Raw genomic sequence first — 26,148 nt, 5'->3', positions numbered from 1 at the left:
CCTCACTATCAACTTAGTAATTAAGAGAAAAGTGTATATATATAACTAATGCTTTCTTATATTTACATATTATTTGATTAAGCACATAAAGTTAGGCTGAAATATTTAAAGAAGATGCGGCTAGAGCTTTTCATAAGACTTGCTGATTATTTAGAACAAACCAATAATTTTGAAGTTTTTTTTTAAGACATTATGATATAAAATTTTTAACAAAATGCATGAACAATAATATAGCTATCATGTTACGACTCAAGCCTACTGATCGTTTAGTATCAAGGTTAACGAACAAACTGTGTAGTTTTATTACTTTATTGGCCTGGTTGCTTGGATACGGGACCGTTTTACGCACTTCCATATTGGCGTTAGGCCTAATGAAGCAAACGTCCTGATCACGTGATTGCTATGATCCCGATATATAAAATGATTTTATGACTTGATGAAGACAGTCGGAAGTTAACCAGAATAAAGTCCACGTAATCAGGCAAAGTCCACAACGTTTTTCAAAGTGCTCGCATATATTTGATAAGGAAAGAAATATCTGAGAGAAAATTTCAGCCAGAGGAAGATAAGAAAAATTATGAAAACAACAGACAATTCAAAGAAAGAAATTAAATAGTTGAGAAAGAAAGTGATGAACTAAAGCAAATCCATAATACAGAGGGGTTGGAGAAAAACTAAACGGGTTCCACGAAAACAAAGACGTTGACACATATCCTCCATTTTGAGCAACGAATAAATGTTTACGTCACAACTTTGTACAATACTCTCTAATCAGTTTCGAACCTCGATGTACTGGAATCTAAAAACGAAAAAGTCCTTATGAATCTTATTACAGAATGAAATGAGTTGACGATTTTTAATAATAATAATTGATGTCAGAAAATCTTGAAATTCAAATAAAGAAGATATTATTTTTAATAATAATAATTGATGTCAGAAAATCTTGAAATTCAAATAAAGAAGATATTATTTTTAATAATAATAATTGATGTCAGAAAATCTTGAAATTCAAATAAAGAAGATATTATTTTTAATAATAATAATTGATGTCAGAAAATCTTGAAATTCAAATAAAGAAGATATAAACAGAAAATTTCAGAATTTATGTTAACTGTTTATAAACAGTTTTTACGTTACGTATTATGAAACATGCTGTTGATTCGTTATTTAATACAAGTTTACGTGTCCGTTTTTCTCGTAGTAAGAGAAAAAAAAATGGAAAATTTATCTATTAACCTTAAGACGTAGATAAACATGCATTCAAACAGAGGACCTAATAATTGGTTAATCAACAAGCAACATTCGAAATATGAAACAAGTTTATGTATATGCATGTATATAAGAACCAATTATTAATGTCTTCATTACAACTAAAGAAACTTTTACAGTCGTCTCGACAGGCCTCTAATGTAACAACTCAAATCCATGAATACTAATGAATTCCTTAAGCGCATTATTATTTCAGATGTTGGAATGACAAATTCAGTGTGATGGCAACTATCTCGATATTTTATGTCATTAGCTAATAACGAAGTCGTATCATTACAGTATGACAATAGCGTAAAGGTGTTTTTGTTTTAGCGCACAACTACACAATGAGCTAGCTGAGCTCTGTCCACCGGGGGTAATAAAACATTGGATTTTAGCGTTTTAAATCTGTGAACTTAGCGAATGAGGAGATATTCTATATGTTTAAGAATTTTACCGACGTAAGTCAGTTCCGTGGCTTTACGTTGCTCAGACCGTTCAAATAAAACATGCTAAACAATTTTACTTCAGAAGAGAGAGAGACATTTTCGTTGTTCTATCTTGAGCGTGCTCGGATACTGAGCAGAATGATTACTGTTCGCTTCACGCTATCACGCAGACATAAAAAAAAATTCGTTATGCCATTTGGTTACTTGAGAACGATATTAAATTGACTGTTAACTACTCGGTCAGACAAATGTGACTCAAGTTACGATAGAGAGTGTCAGAGAGAGCAGTTTCATAGTAACAGTTACGCTCATATTGCCCTATGCGTGACGTTCTTGAATAATTATAAATTAAAGCTGTGTGTATTCCTAGGAAATACCTCAATACTTTGCAAGCAAAATGTACCGTATCAATATTTGTATATGTTTTACCTGTAATGATTTCTTACCTTCAACTTAATCATGTTTTGTTAGTAAACTATTTGAACTTTACTTTCGATACAACATTTTCTACATGGAAATCTGAACACAAGTTGTCTTGAGTAGCAAGATCATGACATGCTTGTTGTTTTTATTGGATATAAACACATGAGTAGCTAAATCATGACATGCTTGTTGTTTTTATTGGATATAAACACATGAGTAGCCAGATCATGACATGCTTGTTGTTTTTATTGGATAGAAACATATGAGTAGCTAGATCATGACATAGTTGTTTTTATTGGATAGAAACATATGAGTAGCTAGATCATGACATGGTTGTTTTTATTGGATATAAACACATGAGTAGCTAGATCATGACATGGTTGTTGTTTTTATTGGATATAAACATATGAGTAGCCAGATCATGATATGGTTGTTGTTTTTATTGGATATAAACACATGAGTAGCCAGATCATGACATGCTTGTTGTTTTTATTGGATATAAACATATGAGTAGCTTGATCATGACATGGTTGTATTTATTGAATATAAACACATGAGTAGCTAGATCATGACATGCTTGTTGTTTTTATTGGATATAAACACATGAGTAGCCAGATCATGACATGCTTGTTGTTTTTATTGGATAGAAACATATGAGTAGCTAGATCATGACATGGTTGTTTTTATTGGATAGAAACATATGAGTAGCTAGATCATGACATGGTTGTTTTTATTGGATAGAAACATATGAGTAGCTAGATCATGACATGGTTGTTTTTATTGGATATAAACACATGAGTAGCTAGATCATGACATGGTTGTTGTTTTTATTGGACATAAACATATGAGTAGCCAGATCATGATATGGTTGTTGTTTTTATTGGATATAAACACATGAGTAGCCAGATCATGACATGCTTGTTGTTTTTATTGGATATAAACACATGAGTAGCTAGATCATGACATGTTTGTTGTTTTTATTGGATATAAACATATGAGTAGCCACATTATGACATGCTTGTTGTTTTTATTAGATATAAACACATGAGAAGCTATATCATGACATGGTTGTTTTTATTGGATATAAACACATGAGTAGCTAGATCATGACATGGTTGTTGTTTTTATTGGATATAAGCACATGAGTAGCCAGATCACGATGTTGTTGTTGTTTTTATTGGATATATAAACATATGAGTAGCTAGATCATGATGTTGTTGTCGTTTTTATTGGATATAAACATATGAGCAGCTAGATCATGACATGCTTGTTGTTTTTATTGGATATAAACACATGAGTAGCTAAATCATGACATGCTTGTTGTTTTTATTGGATATAAAGATGAGTAGTTAGATCATGGCATGGTTGTTGTTTTTGTTGTTGTATTTAGAGCGTGGAGAGTAAAGGAAAATGGAGGCATTTTAATTCATCTTTACTTCAAAATTAGCAAACATGAAATATTGTTGAATAGTGAGAGAAACATAAAATATAAACAAATAAAGTAGGCATAATATGTTGGAAACTACAGACGTAAATTTTCAGATTTCATTAAGTAGTGGATAAATTCCCTAGTGATAAGGCTAAATCGGTTAGCTGTAATAACATTTTAAATATCTCAGGGAAAGCGGTATTTTTTGCACGCAACTCGAACAGAAGGTTTAATAACGTTTTTTTTTAATTTAAAAGTAACTATGTTTCTCTGAATTTAAATGACAATAAACTGATTTTATTAGTTTTACATAAAATCGGCCTAATATTTAATCGTGCTATACGCGATTGCAGACGTTTGAAGAAGCCATCTCAATTTTATTGCATATATAAGGTTTAAAGATTTTTCTTTGGAAAGCAATTCTTTGGGTAGTTATAATGTGACGGTGAATTCCACTATTCGTTTGTAAAAGAGTAGCCCAAGAGTTGGTGGTGGGTGGTGATGATTAACGGTCTTCCCTCTTGTCTTACACTGCTAAATTAGGGACGGCTAGCGCAGATAGCCCTTTAGTAGCTTTGCGCGAAATAAAAAGAAAATAAACAAAAACAAGTGGGTATTACAACTTTAATTAAAATAAAGTACAGAACAATGTTTCGACTTTCAGGTTAACTCAAAGATGACCTAAGAAAGTCAGCCATCTTGATAATACATTTTTATTTCAACTGGGTTTTTCTTCATCATGAATTTCCTTATTTCGTAGCACAGTTTATTTATTTTCACTAGTATTACACATACCACTTTCAACTGTTATATTCAATAGGTTTACAGATGACTCAGTGATATCCTTGAAAGCTTATAACGCTAAAATGTGGGGTTTTATCCTTGCTTTGGGCAAAGCACAAGTATCCAATTTTGCTTGATAATAAATAAATTTAATAGACTGTTCTATAGTGTTTATGTAATTACGTTAACCCTATATCCTCAAATATAATTATATGGTTTATTATCACATACGCACCCTAGTGGTAAGGCAGTATGTAAAGTAACGTTACAGATAGATTAATTACGGTACTGGAATAAGGAAAGTAAAATCCATTAAGGTGCACATTCTGATCACAGGGTACATTTGACTTTTCACACAGGTAATTTATTGTTGGAAGAACTAGAGTCTCAGCTTCGAGAGAGAAAATTGAACTAACGTTTTTTTGTCTTATTTATATTTCTGCCTTCGTAATAATAAAACATTATATTATCTGTGAAAATTATATGCCAATTGTTTTGTAATTAGGTTTCAGAGTCTGTTATCCGCTCCTAAGCACTATTAGTGTTTCCATTTTGAAATTGTTTATTTTTCACTTTCCACGTGTTTGTATGTGACTCTCATTATTTAAGCAATCTTAAAGGGATTTCACTGGATTTTTGTGTATTCAATTAAATACTGTTATACGGATTTCACTGGATCATTTCCATTATTTAACTACTGTTAACGGAATTTCACTGGATCCTTATTAATTTCTTTGAATATTGTTAAAGGAATTTCACTGGATTCTTATTTATTTCTTTGAATATTGTTAAAGGAATTTCACTGGATTCTTATTAATTTCTTTAAATATTGTTAAAGGAATTTCACTGGATTTTTATTAATTTCTTTAAATATTGTTAAAGGAATTTCACTGGATTTTTACTAATTTCTTTGAATATTGTTAAAGGAATTTCACTGGATTTTTATTAATTTTTTTAAATGTTATTAAAGGAATTTCAGTGGATTCTTATTCATTTGTTTAAATATTGTTGAAGGAATTTCACTGGATTCTTATTTATTTATTTGAATATTGTTAAAGGAATTTCACTGAATTCTTATCCATTTATTTATATATTGTTAAAGGAATTTCACTGGATTCTTATTAATTTCTTTGAATATTGTTAAAGGAATTTCACTGGATTCTTATTAATTAATTTAAATGTTATTAAAGGAATTTCACTGGATTCTTATTCATTTGTTTAAATATTGTTAAAGGAATTTCACTGGATTATTATTAATTTATTTATATATTGTTAAAGGAATTTCACTGGATCCTTTTCTACCGATACTGCAAATAGCCTTCGTGTAACTTTGCGCTAATTTCAAAAACCAACAAACAATAAATTCAAAAATAATGTTATGTGATATGTATTGCAAATTTTTGCATAATCGTAAATTAAAAGCATAACGATATCAAAAACCATTTGATAGAATATGTAATTTATATAAATCAGCATAACCGGAATAGTGTGAAATCATACATTCCTTAATAAGATTGTAAACCATGTTTATAACTATTTTCTTCTGAAATATTTTCAACTCTATAAAGGCTTATTTGAGAGCATAATATTGATACATATATATATGATGTATACACAATATCTAAGAACGTCTGTGTAAAAATATTAATTGTTTAAATAATTCGAATCGTTTTAGAGTAACATGAACAAATAATATTATCTCTCTAAACAACGTTGATGTGTTATTATTATTTCTGAGTATTCATAACATATTAAAGTATTGTTAAAATATTCAAACCGGAAATAATTGTTGGGCTTTTTTTGTGCACTAACGATTAGTATGGTACAATAAAGTGCTTGCAATAAGTATATTGTATTCCAGAGTTTCATATTATTGTTTAGGCTAGAAACATACACGTATATAAACGTAAATAAAACCACGATCTATATGTCCAAAATGCAACTTTATTAACTCAATATTTCTCCATTAGCACCTACCTATTCAAGAGCATTGGATATCCTACAAGTTCACTACTCCAATTTAAATTTAACTTGATTACGGAACTTATAAGGTATCGATATCTCCTGACGAAGCTTATAAAGATATATTCTGGAGACATAGGTCGTGATTTTATTTACGTTTATGGATATGTCTCACAATAAACCCTAGTTTGTGTTAAGCAAAGTTAAGGGCACAAAGAGACATGCTTTAACACTTAGGAAGCGTTAAAAACACAATATTTTAACCTAATTTTATATAGTTTCGGTTAAGGAATCGTTGCTGGGGCTCCGTTTTGGGGAATCGATAAATTTTTAGTGGAAAAATCGGTGACGTTTCATTGATTTTTTTCCGACTCTACCACATCATAACTTGTATCTTCATACATAAAAGAAATTCACTTGAAATGAATAGTTTCTATCCATCTGAAAATCCTGTGAAGCTTGATAAACACTTTTCCCAACATTTGTGTTATGTAGAAATAAGCTGTAAAAATCAACGACACTTAACTTAAAGACATGACTCATAATAAGCGCCAGTTTGCGTTGCACAAAGTTACGAATTGAAAGAGAATGTGCTTTAATGCTTAGTAAGCGTTAGAAAATAATATTTCCATTTTAAAAAAGACGTATCATAAACCTCTGCTTCATTTATCATGTTGTTGTTGTTTTCCTGTTAGTGAAAGACATATATATAATATATATATAAAGGCACATATGTATATATCGTGAGGATGTGTTAGGGGTTCAAAGAAGTGAAATAAAATCATATTTTTTGACGTGATTGTGTGTTTGTTTGTTTGTTTCGAATTTGGTGCAAAGCTACACGAGGGCTATCTGCGCTAACTGTTCCTAATTTAGCAGTGTAAAACTAGAGCAAAGGAAACTAGTCATCATCGCTCACCGTCAATTTTTGGGCTATTCTTTACCAACAGAAAGTGGGATTGATTGTCCTTTATAACGCCCCCACGGCTGAAAGGGCGAGCACGTTTGGTGTGAAGGGGATTCGAACTCGAGACTTTCAGATTATGAATCGGGCGTCCTAATCACCTGGCCATATCGGACCTTTAAGGTGATTTATTTTCAAAAGTCAAATGTCTCTATTTTATCAACCTCTATATATTGATAGTTTAAAATATCCTTGCGGGTAAGGTCGATTGACAAGACTCCGTCACAAACGTAAATGAACATAATTCTAACATCCGAAATTATATGTACTTCCAACAGACTTTGGTCATGTCTAAAATCCGGCCGCAGGCCTTCAGAGTTCATTGTAACTATAGTTTTAGCCAGTTGTATGCTAAGCCTAAGTTCCTCCAGAAATAAACAGAAGCAGTTTTATACATATGTTTATTATTTGTCAAATTATTATAATATGTATATATTACAATACAGTTCTGATTGACACCCTAGAGAACTACTAAGTATAAAATGTATTTATTTGAGATAGCTTGATTAATGTATTTCATTGAATCAATTGTTATGAGATGATTTTGATATTTATATCATAAAGTTCCGTTCTCATTTATCCAAATGAATCACGATATACTTGAAACAACACGAAATATATCACATTTATTTTACATAATATATCAACGACCCTATCATTCAGACTTCTTTAAATTAAACTCGATTTTCTGATTTAATGAATAAATTTATTTCGGTTGGATTCATTATAACGAACTTAAACAATATCAGTCGTCTCCACAACATACAGTTGCCGTCAATTCTATAAAGTTTTATCATGAATTCTCTGCCAAAACAATCTATCAAAGAAAAACATTAGTTGTCATTTATGCCAGTTTAACTTCGAATTTTTAATATAAAGTAAATAATTATTCCCCAGTGTGTAATGAAAATCCACCATTGTATGTTGCATATCACGTCTTAGAGAACAGAAAGCTGAACAGTAAAATGAGCTTTGGAATACCAGTTGATGTCAGGTTGTAACCTTACTCATAATTATGGTTTATACTAATTATTTTTTGAAAAAATTAGTAGGTTTTATGGTTTGTTACTTAATAGTTTTATCCCCTTGATACTTCTGTTTTTATAGCGCGTAAATTATGAATTAAAAGATAAAAATTTTCAGAGGCAGAAAAGTTTTCAAAAAGGTTTATCTTAAAATACACTTGAAACTGGTTGTATGGATCAAAGACACAGCATGAATGCCAAAACCTAAACCAGTAAACAACTGTGGAGATTTAGCTTCTTGGAAATTTATCAGTTGTAATTCCAACTTGGCCCGGCATGGCCAGGTGGATAAGACACTTGACTCATTAGCCGAGGGTCGCGGGTTTGAATCCCTTTGGCACCAAACATCCTTCCCCATTTAGCCGTGGGGACGCTATAATGTGACGGTCAGTCCCATTATTCGTTGGTAAACGAGTATCCCAAGAGTTGGCTGTGGGTGGTGATAACTAGCTACCTTATCCTCTAGTCTTACACTGCTAAATTAGGGACGGGTAGCGCAGATAGCCCTCGAGTAGCTTTGCGCGAAATTCAAAAAACAAACAATTAATCACGAACACTTTTTGAGAGTAACTCGATGACGATTCTTAACTTCAGTTTTACAGCTCGTTAATACAATGCGAGTGTTGCCATGTTGATTTATTTTGAACTGTGGTGAACTTTAGTGTTTTCATTCTTCAGTTCGACAAGCGTGTTTAAAAGGAATTCACGTAATTTTTGGTAACACCAACACAACACACGTACTCTGTAGTCATTTTTTAAAAGTTCAGCAACTTGTACAGATAAGTAACACACAGAACACGATTCCACTAATATTATAGACATTATCAAGGGATTAGAAAACTCGTTCTTTTTAAGAACAGCAACGTCGGAAGGAGCTGAGACGGTGGATGACACTTTCGTCTTGAACCGTGCTATGCGAAACGAACCCTGGAAACGAGAGTGACCGCATGAAGACATTTTTTTTTTCTTAATTATTGTTGATTTTCATAAAACCGATGTGACATGCTTACAAGAACAAATATATAGACACAGATTGAACTCTTTGCTCATGTCGCTAGAACTAGAGTTAATATACGAAATAAATTAAAGATTCACTGGCCGTGGTAGCTAGGTGCTCGCGTTACAAGCGCTACCAGCGTTTGCTATTATATTTTATGTGTTCACTTTTTAGGAGAACTTCCCATAATGGCGAAATGCACGCTATTTTCGGAATTAATATTAAAACACATTTTATATTCTAAATAGTCAAACTTTGGAAAAGTGTGCACACGTACTGTCCTTCTCTTCACATTCAAACCACTGAGAAAATAATACTTGCGCGGATTTTTCTTACTGCCAGACGAATAATGGAGTTATTTAAATTAATAGTGGGCAAGGTTGGTAAATGAATAGTTGTAGACCAGTACTAAAGGTACGTAAACAAAGGTCCCACGCTGGTACAGCGCTAAGTCTACGGATTTACAACGCTAAAATCAGGGGGTTCGATTCCCCTCGGTGGACTCAGCAGATAGCCTAGTGTGGCTTTGCTATAAGAAAACACACACAACGTAAAGTTATGGTAATAATTTTACTCTTTTTATTTTGGCTACAAAATTGCCGTTTTATCTGATAAGCCTACCTTGTAACTGCAAATCTTCGCAATCTATGTAATTTTACTCTTGAAGAAACGTTTTACAAATAAAAAACAAAATTTTGTTTGTTTTGAATTTTGCGCAAAGCTACTCGAGGGCTATTTGTGCAAGCCGTCCCTAATTTAGCAGTGTAAGACTAGAGGGAAGGCAGCTAGTCATCACCACTCACCGCCAACTCTTGGGCTACTCATTTACCAACGAATAGTGGGATTGACCGTCACATTATAGCACCTCCACGGCTGAAAGGATGAGCATGTTTGGTGCGACCGGGATTCAAACCCGCGACCCTCGGATTACGAGTCGAACGCCTTAACACATTTGGTCATGCCAGGCCAAACAAAATTTAAAGAGCTTTATCTTATACAGTCAAATTAAATTATCCCCGTTTGGATTTTTGATTTGTTTCGAATTTGTTGTTGTTGTTTTGAATTAAGCACAAAGCTACACAATGGGCTATCTGTGCTCTGCCCACCACGGGTATCGAAACCCGGATTTTAGCGTGTAAGTCCGCAGACATACCGCTGAGCCACTGGGGGGCATTGTTTCGAATTTCGCGCAAAGCTACAAGAGCTAGCCGTCCCTAATTTTCTAGTGTAAAACTACAGGGAAGGCAGCTAGTCATCACCACCCACCGCCAACTCTTGGGCTACTCTTTTACCAACGAATCGTGGGATTAACCGAATTATTCCCGTGAGCGAAAGATTTTTCATGGTGTGTTTTTGATTTCACGCAAAGTTTCATGAGGGCTATTTTAGCAGTGATAGACTAAAGGGAAGGCAACAAATCAACCAGGGACTACTGTTTTTACCACGAACAGTGATTAACTTCCACATTATAACCTCGCTCTGAATGAAATGGCGAGCATGTTCGATGTGACGGAGATTCGAACCTTCGACCCGCGGAACGCGAATCGAACGCCCTAAGTTGCAAGGGCAATTTCTTATCGGTTACTTTATTTCAGTGTTATTGTTCCTTGTAGTCCTAAGATATCAGTTTTTTCTTTAAATATGACTGGAGAAAAACGTGTCATGACATTACAAATAAAACAGGTGTCAGAATTATTGTGTTAACCCAGTACCACTACTATAGGCCATCTGTCGGTGCAATTCATATTCTCTCATACTTTGTGGATGCACACAAGATAAAGAGAATGATATAGAAAAAAATCCCATGAATAACACAGCGCGGTTTAACTCTTTAGAACATATATACTGAGACAAGCAACGAGCTCCAATAAATTTTGTCCTGTTTTGTCTTTGTTTGTAGCTAAGCACAAAGCTACACAATGCGATCTCTGCGCCGTGCCCATCACAAGTAAGAAAATCCAGTTTTTAGTATTACAAGTTCGTAGGCTTACCGCTGTGCCACTGCTGAGAAGTATGTATTGAAAACTACGTTAAAAATGAAAATATAACAACAACAAAAATGTCTGCTTTCTCCTCAAATCAAAAGGGAAAAAAAAGGCCTCTTTTTCCTCTTACCTTTAAAGGAAATGCAAGATTTTTGTTGTTATGTACTATTTCTATAAGCTCCCTGGTGGAGCAGTGGAAAGCTTACGCATTTACAATGCTAAAATCAGAGGTTCAATTCCCTTTCGTGGACAAAGTAGATAGACTAATGACTTTACTCTGAAAAACAAACACACTCACACACACTGTTTCTGTGGTCTCGGGGTTATTAACCAAAAATGGTTTAAGTATGCTATTTATGTTCATGTTTATTAAACGGAAACTTCTTTAAGGGAACAGTATAACCGACGTTATTAATGTAAGCAACCAAAATATCTTGCATCCTATGTGCTTCTGTTTGAATTAAATAGAATAAGCCCTATATTTATTATACTGGAGTGTAAGAGTGTTCATAACTGCATTTGATATCTAAAATTCGGATTAAATATTTGTTTTGTATAGATTAATGTATAAAGTTGTTGTTAAGCACAAGTGTACACAGTGGGCTATCTGCTCTCTGCTCACAACGGGTATCGACACCTGGTTTCTGGCGGTGTAAGTGCGCTGACATACCGCTGTGCCACTAGGGGGTATATTAATCTAACTCAGTATGAAAGAGAATTTAAATAAACGAAATCCCTTTAGCTGCGCATAAATTCAGAAGAGTACGTGTGATTATGATTTGTTCCCAGCAACATGCTTCATCGGAAGTAAATCAGTATTTCTTCAATTATTGTGAAAGTTTGTTTTTTGCGCATGTCTTACTTGCTAGTACCGTTTGTTTTCCCGAAGTTTGTGAACATGCGTGTAAAACAGAGTGAGTTAGAAAAACAGCTTGTTTGTGAGTGAGAGAGCGTTTTCAGACAACACGAATAATGAGAATCCTGGTGGGACAGCAGTAACCTTACGGACTTACATTGCTGGGTCCAGAGTTCGATTCCCCGCAGCAGATACAACAGACAGCCCAATATAGCTTTGCTCTAAAACAAACAGTACATTATGAATTTGTATATAAACATTCAAATTACTACATATCTGATATAAACAGTACACAGATATTACTACTATATCTGATATAAACGGCCAAATTACTACAGATCTGACATAAACAGCCAAATTACTACATTTGATATACACAGACAAATTACTATATGTCTGATATAAACGGCCAAATTACTACATGTCTGATATAAACGGCCAAATTACTACACATCTGATATAAACAGACAAATTACTACATGTCTGATATAAACAGTCAAATTACACACTGATATCTGATATGAACAGACAAATTACTACACGTCTGATATAAACAGACAAATTACTACATGTCTGATATAAACGGCCAATTTACTACACATCTGATATAAACAGCCAAATTACTGCACATCTGATATAAACAGCTAAATTACTGCGTACTTGAAACTCACAAAATGATTAAAAGCACCTTTTCAGTGATTTCTCCTGAACCAAGCTCGAGGTAGAGCCACAGTCAGACCCTAGGTCTGAAAACACATAGCAATAAACGTATATGCAAATTATTTTGCATAATTCATACAACTATGGAAAATCTTCACTGCCATGTATTATTTATTCTTACTGGAATATATAAAGTACTTAATTCAGTTTGAATGTGTACCAGAAGAATAAAAAATATCAATTCGTTTAGATATAAGAAAAGTTTATTTTTATGGGATTTTTTGTTGTTGTTGCTAGGTTTCAAATATCAAATCACAGTTTCTGAAACTGTATTTTAATGAACTTTGTCTCCAAATGCTAATTTCTGTAGAACTCTTTCCGGATATGATTTCAACATTTCTGGATTCTGATAATAAAAATGTATGACATGTCTTAGCATCTTTTGCATTTATTAGGTAGACATATAAGCATGCTATTATCTCATAATAAAGCAAACTTAGAAACTCTAGACATGCATTTGATGCAAAACGTGTCTAAAATTTGTTCACGATATCACGAATTTTTCTATCCGCCGTCATTACCTCTCCAGTCCTACAGTTTAGTTCTGCGATGGCTCATGGACGCCATCAATTTTTCTATCCACCGTCACCTCCAGTCCTACAGTTTAGTTCTGCGATGACTCATGGACGCCATCAAGTTTTCTATTCACCGTCATTACCTCTCCAGTTTAGTTCTGCGATGACTCATGGACGCCATCAAGTTTTCTATCCACCGTCATTACCTCTCCAGTCCTACAGTTTAGTTCTGCGATGACTCATGGACGCCATCAAGTTTTCTATCCACCGTCATTACCTCTCCATTCCTACAGTTTAGTTCTGCGATGGCTCATTGACGCCATCAGTTTTCTATCCACCGTCATTACCTCTCCATTCCTACAGCTTAGTTCAAGGTTGACTCATGGACGCCATCAATTTTTCTATCCACCGTCATTACCTCTCCAGTCCTACAGTTTAGTTCTGCGATGACTCGTGGACGCCATCAAGTTTTTATCCACCGTTGTTATCTACAGCTAGTTCAAGGTTGACTCATGGACGCCATCATTTTTCTATCCACCGTCATTACCTCTCCAGTCCTACAGTTTAGTTCTGCGATGACTCATGGACGCCATCAAGTTTTATCCACCGTCTATCCACCAGTTTAGTCATTACCTCTCCATATCCACTACAGTTCTCCAGTCCTACAGCTTAGTTCGGTTGGTTCATGGACGCCATCAATTTTTCTATCCACCGTCGTTACCTCTCCATTACTACAGTTTAGTTCTGCGATGGTTCATGGACGCCATCAAGTTTTCTATCCACCGTAATTACCTCTCCAGTTGTTCCCCGCTAATACAGCGGTATGTCTCCGGCTTTACAACGCTAAAATCAGGGTTCGATTCCTCCCGGTGGGCTGAGCAGATAGCCCTTTTGGCTGTGCAATACGAAAACACACACATCTCTCCATTCCTGCAGTTTTCTTTTCAGTGAATGGTGGACGTCTCTAGATATTTCTTTTAAACTCAAAAGTAATTTCATTTTCCAATAGTAAGATAATTTTGTCTGAGGCCAGAACACTATTTACAATAATGACAACTTTACGAGTTTTAATATTTCAGTTAGTGAGGGTTTTCATATATAACCTTCGAATTATTTTCTCTACTCGTGTTTTTCCTTGTGTTTAATCAGAGACATCATGTCAGAATGTAATATGAGGCCACAAGCTTACCATAACAACGAATCATAAAAGTTCACTCTTAGTATTTAAATGCTGCATGCACGTGCGATTCCACGCAAAGTATCTTACAACAGACATCTACGTATTACTATTGCTACTACTTGTATTTAGACTAACACCCTATGTCAAAACTGAAACACCAATGTGATTAATCACTTGACAATGTATGCTCAAACAGTTTTGGTATAACGTTGCCTGTAACCATTATCTTTGTAAACACTGTTGTACGGAAGTCAACTGGAGCTCTAACATCTGGAGTTTTGAATTTGTCAACATGGTTTTCTCCTAACTCAGTACACTTTAAGCTTACTATTTGCCCAAAGAATGCTGGAACTTCAGTTCCTAGCTCATAAGGATAAATGTTCCACATCGCAGCATAAACTGCACTTTGAATCCAAAGCAATAATAAATCTACAGGTTTATGGAGAAGCTAAGTACTAAATTTTTTTTTTATAATTTCGCGCAAAGCTACAACTAGGGCTATCTGCGCTAGCCGTCCCTAATTTAGCAGTGTAAGACATGATGGAAGGCAGCTAGTCATCACCACCCACCGTCAACTCTTGGGCTACTCTTTTATCAATGAATAGTGGGATTTACCGTCACATTATAACGCCATCACGACTGAAATTCACATGTTTGGTGTGACGGGGATTCGAACCTGCGACTCTCGGATTACGAACCACGAAAACAACAGGCCAACATCGTCTTCAATCGACTATAAATTGAAGATAAAACTAGAGCAGTTAACGTTCACTCAACTGTGTGTGTTGGTTTTGATATAATTACGCTACTGTCTCAGCTATTGATTTATCACTCGCTCTGTGTACGTATACTTATATTAGTTACTGTTACACGAATAAGCCTACTCGTAAAAGTAATGCTGTAACAGTGTAATAAACCTGCTCGTGCACATACACGCGCGCTGACATATCGACCACTGCCAATATGAAGAGGTATATACTATTCACAGTACCACATAGAAAAGATAAAATCAGGGCTGGCTGTCAACAGGTCCATAATAAATAGCTAAAAGGGAAAACAGCGTAATATTAGTGCACGGATCTATACCTTTTATGGTGATAATTTCACTCAGTGCTTTTCACTGTGTGTAAAGTTTCTATTCATGTGATGTTGCGTGAAAGAAACTGTTGTGAACACATCACCGTTTTATATAGTATGGTCTCACATATCTTGTCGGTTTGATGTTTATGTAGTGCGTGTTTATACAGTGCGTGAATAACGTACTGCAACCAAAGTGCTTTCTGTCATGTATCGTCTACTTATTAATAGCTTTTAGAATATAAATGCTTTGATACACTGGAGCACCGTTGAAGCTTCTGTGTGCTAACAAGGTCTTCTTCTAAGCAGCTTAAACTAAATAAAGACTTACTATATACTCGCCGAAAATTTTCCATAAGAACAGACAAACGATTCACATTAATTCATGCTGGCCCTCACCCTAAAGTTCCTGTGACAGTTTAATGAGCACGTGAATGGATGAAGCTCTTGTTTTCTCACCGTTTTGTATATGATCTGACGTCAATGATTTGACATATTCAAGTTTCGAGTTATTTTGTATGTTATCTGAAGTCAAGGATTTGACATATCCAAGTTTCGAGTTATTTTGTATGTGATCTGAAGTCAAGGATTTGACATATCCCAGTTTCGAGTTATTTTGTATGTGATCTGACGTCAAGGATTTGACATATCCAAGTTTCGAGTTATTTTGTATCTGACTGACGTCAATGATTTGACATATCCAAGTTTCGAGTTATTTTGTATGTGATCTGACGTCAAGGATTTGAGATATCTAAGTTTCGAGTTATTTTGTATGTGATCTGACGTCAATGATTTGACATATCTAAGTTTCGAGTTATTTTGTATGTGATCTGACGTCAATGATTTGACATATCCGAGTTTCGAGTTATTTTGTATGTGATCTGACGTCAAGGATTTGACATATCTAAGTTTCGAGTTATTTTATATGTGATCTGACGTCAATGATTTGACATATCCAAGTTTCGAGTTATTTTGTATGTGATCTGACGTCAATGATTTAACATATCCAAGTTTCGAGTTATTTTGTATGTGATCTGACGTCAGTGATTTGACATATCCAAGTTTCGAGTGGTTTTGTATGTGATCTGACGTCAATGATTTAACATATCCAAGTTTCTAGTGGTTTTGCCCAGTATCTGAAGTTTAAGATTTAACATATCCAAGTTTCCAGTTGCATGATTTTGTCTCATTTACATTATAGTGTAAACAGGTGCGAGTGTAACCTGGAACATACTTTTAACTCTGCCATTGTTAAAGCGCGTGCAGGGTTATACATATACGTCCACTAACTTGTCTTTGTTTTTCTAATAAAACTATTAAACTAAAAAAAGGAAATCCAGACTTAGAGACAAATAAACAGTTTACTGTATTCATTACGTTATTCAGTTGGAGAATACTTTTAAATAGTTTTATTTCTAGCATTAATGTTTCCAGCGCCAAAGCCTCTTGATGAATTAACCATAACGCACAGAAAAATGTGTTACGTGTTTTCTATTTGACAAGACTCACATTCAACGTATTTATCACAGTTACAAAAGAGAGTAAAAGTGAATCCTAAGCCTTACTTTTTGCTCCTTCGTTTGGTCGAGCGCTTCAACCCGCGAATAATTTGAATGTCTGAATAATTTAAAAGCACGCCGTACCAGTCATGAAATTATTATTTCGTCTCCAAGCAAGTTTTATCTTTCTGGCTTTTACTAAAATTATATTTAAAAGTCCTAAAGTTTTTGTGGAGTCGTTAATTACGAAAAGCTGCCACTATGATTAATTTCGATGTGTGCGTCCTTTCTATTTTTGATCCTCAAACAGACGACCACTTCAGCACGAGCTGTCAAGAACTGAGTTTCTATTTATCAGCTACAACCAATTAACGGTTGTATGTGTCGAATGCTTTCAGCGAGTAATTGGCAAACATCAACTACAATCGCTCGAAATGTTCCTTAAAAAAATCAAACACTTTACACACACGTGCATATTTACATATCTGTATACAAAATCTATTCGAACAATAGAACGTATATTCTAATCATATGAAAAAAATTTAATGGTCATTTATACTCTAGTTGTTGGAGTGATCCGAGTATGAATTCGAAAATTCGTGGTTCGCGGTCCGTTGTCTTAAAAATGCTATCCATAGTTTGGAGCCATAGGTGCACCATAAGAGTAGCAGTTAAACTCTGCTCTTCGGTCAGACAAAAGTAATCGAAGAGTTGGCAAAAGGTTCTGTTGAAAAGCTGTCTTTCCTAAGTCTATCACAGTGGTTCTTAATCTGGGTTAAATCGAACCCCAGGGGTTTGGTGGAGGTCAAGATAAACACACTGTGTGTATGTCCGTTCCGTTCACCCCACTCGTATGATTCGTGACGTCATACTCCACTTGGCCATCATTGGCTGCGGCTGATCACGTCACATCACTTGGCCTTAATATCTGTACTGCAGGGAACTTCGTGCGCTTAGCAGTCGACTTGTGACTGTAGTAATCGTGCGTCATTTGTGATTTTTTTCCCTAATCATTCAATCCCTTCATACTAACTATGTCGAGCAAAAACAGAAAGTGGTCGGACTAATACGTACAATATGGATTCACGTGTATAACGGAACATGATGGGAGTCAGCGTCCTCAATGCATTATTTGCAATGCCAAGTTGAGCAATTCTAGTCTAGCACCGGCAAAACTAAGAGAACACTCCCTAAAGCTGCATGGAGATGGGAAATACAAGAACACAACGCTTGCTGAATTCAAGGTAAAGAGAGCCAGGTTCGATGAAAGGCTACTTTGCCTGTTCTGGGCTTTGTATCCATCGACAAACCGATCGTCACAGCATCGTACGAAGTTGCGTACTTGATCGCAGAGCAGGGCAAACCACACACCATTGGTGAAGCACTCGTAAAACCAGCTGCGTTGAAGATGGCGAATATCATGCTGGAAAAGCTGCTGAAAATAAGTTATCTTAAATTCCTCTTTCAAATGACACCATCAGCAGCAGAGTAGGTGACATGAACGATGACATCTTGGCTCAGGTAGTTGCAGATCTGATTTCAAGCCCAACAAAATTTAGCCTTCAACTCGACGAGACCACCGACATTTCCAATCTAAGCCAGCTTGTTGTATTCGTGCGCTATGTGAAGAACGACGAGATAAAAGATTTTTTTTTTTTTGTTGCTTCTTACAACAACAACTAAGGCAGCCGGCATGAAGAAACTTGTGGATGACTTCTTCAGAGACAACGATCTTTCGTGGGATATGGTTTCTGCAGTTTGTTCGGACGAAGCTCCAGTCATGCTGGGACGAAACTCTGGTGTTGGTGCGCTGGTGAAAGCCGATGCACCACACATCATTGTAACGCACTGACATATCATACTGACTACCAAATCGTAGCATACCCTCTTATTGCTAAGAAAGCCCTTGAGATACTCATACCGTTTGTTACAATGTATTTTTGTGAGCAATCCTTTTCGAGGATGGTAGACATAAAAACGAAGAAAAGGAACAGACTTTGTTGCGAAAATGATATGAGAGTGGCACTTGCCAAGGTGAATCCACGCATTTCTGAACTTGTTTCTGAAAGGCAACATCAAAAGTCACATTGATTTGCAATAAATATTCATTGAGCTATGTTTTGTTTTTGTGTGAAATTTATGTTTTGTTGGTTTTGTTCTTTGAACACCGTGATATTGTGTGCAACTGATGCATGGTTCATTTTGTGCACTAATAAAATATCTACTTATGTTTTGAATTTGAAAAAAAAAATCATATTTTATTTTTCCAATTACGAAACTTCCGGGGTTCAGTACCTCCAACAAGGTTAAGAACCACTGGGTCACTCTATCATTTTGAAAATATGGGTCATTTTGCCTTGGTCATTTACTTACTCAAATATCATGAAAATACATCTAAGAGCATCCAGGCTTTAAGTATGTTCTAAATGCTACATTATAGATAATGACTCGTTTTATTGAAAAGAATAAACCATGAAAAGTGTATATCTGTATAACAAATATGTTTATGTTTGTTTGTTTTGGAATTTCGCACAAAGCTCCTCAAGGGCTATCTGTGCTAGCCGTCCCTAATTTAGCAGTGTAAGACTAGAGGGAAGGCAACTAGTCATCACCACCCACCGCCAACTCTTGGGCTACTCTTTACCAACGAATAGTGGGATTGACCGTCACATTATACACCCCCACGGCTGGGAGGGCGAGCATGTTTAGCGCGACGCGGGCGCGAACCCGCGACCCTCGGATTACGAGTCGCACGCCTTACCCGCTAGGCCATGCCGGGCCATATGTTTATGAATAGTTGTATGTATTTTTTGCTGCCTTTATACGCACTAAATCAAAATGCACATTTCACAATGATCTCGTTTCAGTTGAGTATAAACTCAAAGACGATTTAACGATACGTTCTATAAAATCTTCTATATGTTTATATTGAAGTATAGTTTTTGGTTAGTGTCTATTTTAGTGTCTGCTAATAGCGATAATTTGTTAAGTAGCTTTTGTGTACAAAGATAAGATAAACAGAGAACAAGTAGGTTTGGTTTGTTTTGAATTTCGCGCAAAGCTACACGAGGACTATCTGCGCTAGCCGTCCCTAATTTAACAGTGTAAGACTAGAGGGAAGGCAGGTAGTTAACACCACCCACCGCCAACTCTTGTACTACTTTTTCATAAACGAATAATGGGAATAACCGTCACGTTATAACGCCCCCACGGCTGAAAGGGCGAGCATGTTTGATGCGACTGGGATTCGAACCCTCGACCCTCGGATTAAGAGTCGAGTGCCTTAACCACCTAGCCGTGCCGGACCAAAATAAGTAGGTAGATTGAGCTGGTTCGTTGAGAATGTTTCAAGCAACGTAATTAATAAAAAATGAAACGTCTTCTGAAAAAACATTGTTAATTAACATTTCAAATAACATCAAATACACCTGTTTGACTTAGTAGAAGCAAATAATACCTGCTTTTTTAAGATCTAGTCCTGCTTTTTCAGATCAAATCATAATATAACCTGATTCTCGACCCGTCACACAATCACCTGAAGAACAAATCGCTCTCAAGGTGAAGGCTTAGCTTGGTAACATTTTCTTTTCTTTATGTTTCAGATAACATTTCTTCAAGGACGTGCATAGTTACAATAAACTTCTTGAAACAAGAAATGTACTGATAAATCATAAACCCAAGTATCAGTGGTGGTTAGCAACTTTCGTACACGCACACACACACACATAGATATGTCCATTAGGGGAATGTAACAACATTATTTACTAACCATGTCTTGACGTCATCTGAAACAAAACAATTCAAAGCAACTTGATAGAAAATTTCCCCTGAGAAGAACGGGAGCAAAATCAGGATAACTTAAGATTGCGACGTCATCCGAAGATTACGTCGATGTACTTGGATTTGGGTATTACGAGGTCTATGGAGATATTAGGTGAAATAAACAATTTACAGATGAACTTAGGCGGAGGCTGTCACTGCACGCGCTGCCTTATACATCTTCGAGAATAAATTCAGGATAATACAGTACTCTACCAGAAATTCTGTATTAAGATGCGAGGAGTATATGTTCTTATTGAAAAGACATGGTATGGAATAATGTAAAACAAAAACATTATGTTGTCTGTTTGCCCAAGGATAAAATTCACTTCGAATATATTACAACTGTGGAGAAAAAATATTAAACTATAATAAGGAAGCACAAAGATTAGAAAGATGTTGTTGGAAGGGAAGAAACAAGTCTGAAGTGTCGTACAATGTATTATGGATACAACTAAAGATACGAAGCCTCACAGAGCATAATAACCACTAAGGAAAATAAATGTTTTATTAATATAAATAAATATGTGGATCGCTAAATAGTAGATTAAATAATTACAATGTACAAAGATCTTATGCATAGTAGGACGCAATTTCAAGACACTAACCTACCTGCACACAGATTCTTGAAGTGGGGTTTTCTATTATTGCATTCTGATAGTCCAAACTGGAAAGTGTGTAGCGTATTATATATTAGCGGATGAATACTTTCAGCTGAGAGTCATTACAGTACTTAGCGTAATACACATTAGCTAGAAAAATATAACATGGCATAGATTAATATGAAAACAAAAACTATTATCACAGTAATAAGGAATTTTGGAAAGTTCCATATGGTAGTTAGTACGCAGTAGTTAAAAACACCTATCAACCCGGTTTGGAATATTTGAAAGTCCATAAGGTAGTTAGTACACAGTAGTTAAAAACATCTATCAACCCGGTTTGGAATATTTGAAAGTCCATATGGTAGTTAGTACACAGTAGTTAAAAACATCTATCAACCCGGTTTGGAATATTTGAAAGTCCATATGGTAGTTAGTACACAGTAGTTAAAAACACCTATCAACCCGGTTTGGAATATTTGAAAGTCCATATGGTAGTTAGTACACAGTAGTTAAAAACACCTATCAACCCGGTTTGGAATATTTGAAAGTCCATATGGTAGTTAGTACACAGTTGTTAAAAACACCTGTCAGCCTGGTTCAGATTATTTGAAATACTTGTGCATGGTAGAGAACGTAACAGGTGAGAAGTAACTCATAAATGTTACTGGTTGTATTTAAAAGTTGTTTTTATATACACATATTTTTTATTCAACTAATAACACTATGTAACAAAATTTTTACTTTTCCTTGTTCCTGGACAGAAAGTTTTATTTCCCAGTTGCTTATGCCTAAAGTAAGTGGAAAAGACCTGTTTTTCTCTTCAAACTTTGCTTTTGACCTGGATAATGAAATTTTTAAATTTACTCAGCACTAGATCTATTGGAATGTTCTGAAAAATTGGTAAATTTGAAAATTCTTTTAAGTTCGAGAAAGTTCTAAAATGTTAGAGAACTTACGAGAATTTTCAAGAACCTTTTAGAATTTTCTAAAACTTTCCATAGTATATACAGAGGCTCACCACTTACCTCTTCAGTTTAGTTCTAGATGCCTTGACCTATCTGATTTTATCAGAGATGGCATCAAGAAGCTGCAAGCATTCTCCAGACACATTCTGCCATGTATGTGGCCAAGTTATCAAGTCAAGAGCGAAAAAATACTCTGTGACAGCATCTGCTAAAATGTGTGAAGCCTACAAGGTATATTTTGGCATGCCTGTCGGAGATCAAGACAAACCCTGGGCACCTCATTTTACTTGCGAAAACTGCAAAACAAAACCTCTAGAAGGTAAGACGGACAATATTCGCTTGCTTGAGTAGTAAGATCTTATATTATACAAATTGTAGACCTTTTAAAATTTAAATATCTTTTAATTTATTTTTTAAAATTTCCAATAGTATAGAAAAAATATCACATATAAAATATTTTACATGAACCTCTCACACATTAGTTGTGGATGAAATAAATTTGTTCTTCATAATAACAATTTTATTTTGTTATTTTGCAGATGGTACACAAGGGAAAAGACAGCAAGGTAGTTCGCTATTCCAAGAACCTGGCGTTAACCCACTGACCATTCAAGCAATTGCTACTTCTGCATGGTAGACCCTTCCAAACGTAGAGCTGGCAAGAATGCATCTGCTATCATGTATCCGGACCTTCCATCATCTATCACACCAATGCCACACTGCCCTGAGCTCCCTGTACCCACTCCACCAGAGAGAAAGCAGCCATCCTCAGAAGAGAGCAGTAAATCAGAAGAGGAGGAAGGCGTTGAAGATCCAGATTACAATTTCTTTCATGATTGCCTTTACCAAGTTTCCCTGTTATCTTTGCCTTTAGAACAGTAGGGACACCGCAGCGCACTACAACAGGAAGCACTGGCCACAACGGACCGAGTTTTCTGTGGGTAGGCACAATGTCAAGTGTGAACCACTAGTTGACCTCCAGAAGGTGTTGTTCCCACCATTGCACATAAAACTGGGTCAATAAAACAATTTGTCACAGCTCTTGATAATGAGTCTGCAGTCTTCAAGTACCTTCGAGACTTCTTCCCTAAGCTGTCTGAGGCAAAGATCAAAGCTGGTGTCTTCGTTGGACCACAAATAAAGAAGATCCTGGAGTGCACAGAAATCCCCAAGAAGCTCAGTGGGAAGGAAGAGAAAAGCTTGGGGCAGCTTTGTTGCAGTGGATCGGGGTTTTTTGGGCAAGTACAAGACCGAAAATTATGTGGAAGTGGTTGAGGCTCTGGTGAAGAACTACGGTAAAATGGGCTGCAGGATGTTCCTGAAAGTCCATGTCCTTGACGCTCATCTTGATAAGTTCAAGGAGAAAATGGGATCATACTCAGAGGAGCAAGGCGAGCACTTCCATCAAGATATACTGGACTTTGAACGCCGCTACCAAGGAGCGTATAACGAAAACATGATGGAAGACTATATTTGGGGGCTGATATGTGAAAGTGATTTACATTACAGCCGCAAATCTCGAGAAACTACTCACTTCTAAACATTTTTGTATAACTTTAGTATAAATACATGTAAATCTTGATTCATATGCTGTTTTATTCAGACCTTAAGTAAATGAAAATGCGCAAATTTTCCCGTTTTTACATATAAAATAGGTTAATTTGTAAATTTCATTATCCAGGTCACAAAAGCAAAGTTTGAAGGGAATAATGGCCATTTTCTGTACTTTTACAACATAAGCAATTAAGAAATAACACATACTATCCAGGAACAAAATTTGTGTTACATAGTGTTATTCGATTGAATCGTGTGTTAACTGTGTGTTAACTGTCTTCTCTTTTCGTTACAGAACCGACTATCATGGAGCCGTTCGAGTGGAGCAACCGCGTACATTTCATTGTTACCTATATGTACGGTAAGTTTCTACTGTATTCCTATAGCCTGCTCTTGTTCTAAACCAAATCAGATCGTTTAGCATGAGGGGAGGCGAACAGCTAACTCGTTTTACAGAACTCGTTTCTCCGATAGTTAAACCGTGATGTTGATAACAGTGTAAGACCAGTGATGTTGATAACAGTGTAAGACCAGTGATGCTGATAACAGTGTAAGACTTGTGATGTTGATAACAGTGTAAGACCAGTGATGTTGATAACAGTGTAAGACTTGTGATGTTGATAACAGTGTAAGACCAGTGATGTTGATAACAGTGTAAGACTTGTGATGTTGATAACAGTGTAAGACCAGTGATGTTGATAACAGTGTAAGACTTGTGATGTTGATAACAGTGTAAGACCAGTGATGTTGATAACAGTGTAAGACCTGTGATGTTGATAACAGTGTAAGACCTGTGATGTTAATAACAGTGTAAGACCAGTGATGTTGATAACAGTGTAAGACCAGTGATGTTGATAACAGTGTAAGACCAGTGATGTTGATAACAGTATAAGACCAGTGATGTTGATAACAGTGTAAGACCTGTGATGTTGATAACAGTGTAAAACTAATGATGTTGATAACAGTGTAAGACCAGTGATGTTGATAACAGTGTAAGACCAGTGATGTTGATAACAGTGTAAGACCAGTGATGTTGATAACAGTATAAGACCTCTGTGTGTTTATTTTCTCTGTACACATTAATGTAATGACTATGTGTATTTGTATAAAATGTGCACGTTAATGTAGTGACACTTTGTGTATATGTGTATGTTGTACACATTAATGTATTGACGGACTATGTTTATTTATATACGCTATACACATTAATGTAATGACTCTGTATTTATATATCCTGTACAATTTAACGTAGTGACTGTGTGCTTTTTTATTTAGTGTACACATTAGTGTAGTGATTCTGTGTATTTATAAACAGTGTACACATTAGTGTAGTGACTCTGTGTATTTATAAACAGTGTACACATTAGTGTAATGATCCTGTGTATTTATAAACAGTGTACACATTACTGTAGTGATCCTGATGACTTGTATGAGAGAGTATAATTTATCCCACATTTATTTTATATTTTTATTTCTTGATAAAATAAATTTTTCCAGGTTATACTGGTATTTATTTTAATCCCCCGTCACACCAAACATGTTTGCCCTTTCAGCCGTGGGGGCGTTATAATGTGACGGACAATTTCACTATTCTTTTGTAAAAGAGAAGCCCAAGAGTTGGCGGTGGGTGGTGATGACTAGCTGCCTTCCCTCTAGTCTAACACTGCTAAATTAGGGACGGCTAGCGCAGATAGTTCTCGTGTAGCTTTGCACGCAAATTCAAAAACAAATAAATTTATTTTTGTTATACTTCGGAAGAGACTGTTTCAAGGTTATAATCATATTGAAAAAAATTTAAATAAAATTGAAATTAATATTAATCTGTATAAGAAAAGCAGCCTCTACTTTTAAATGTAATAATTATTCACGCGAGAAAAAAAATATATTCCCCAAGAAACAGTTAATGCCACTGTATATAAATAGCTATGGAATTAATCCCCTACTGATAAAATCTAATAAAACCAAAGCTAGCTCAACATTAAACTTGAAAAGCCACCCTTTCTTAAGGTGGATTATAAATAAAGAATATTAGAAAGTATTTGATAAAATTCGAATTTACATCACGTTCATATGATTATATCCAGTTTATTTTT

At 35.4% G+C, this 26,148-nt stretch overlaps 1 protein-coding gene across 2 annotated transcripts in view; it reads left to right on the top strand.

Moving 5' to 3' along the window:
• LOC143246630 (sarcoplasmic calcium-binding protein 1-like) overlaps positions 1 to 26,148 on the top strand; it is a 119,709-nt gene that overhangs the window by 63,156 nt on the left and 30,405 nt on the right. For both annotated transcript variants that reach the window (XM_076493675.1, XM_076493674.1), the window contains exon 2: positions 24,351 to 24,416. In XM_076493675.1, the coding sequence (XP_076349790.1) occupies positions 24,362 to 24,416 (55 nt within the window). In that variant the 5' untranslated portion in view covers positions 24,351 to 24,361. The remainder of the gene's footprint in view (positions 1 to 24,350; positions 24,417 to 26,148) is intronic.

This window comes from Tachypleus tridentatus, chromosome 3 (assembly GCF_004210375.1).
Source record: "Tachypleus tridentatus isolate NWPU-2018 chromosome 3, ASM421037v1, whole genome shotgun sequence".
NCBI lineage: Eukaryota > Metazoa > Arthropoda > Merostomata > Xiphosura > Limulidae > Tachypleus > Tachypleus tridentatus.
The sequence above is the reverse complement of the archived record's forward strand: the minus strand, read 5'-3'. Positions and strand labels throughout refer to the sequence as shown.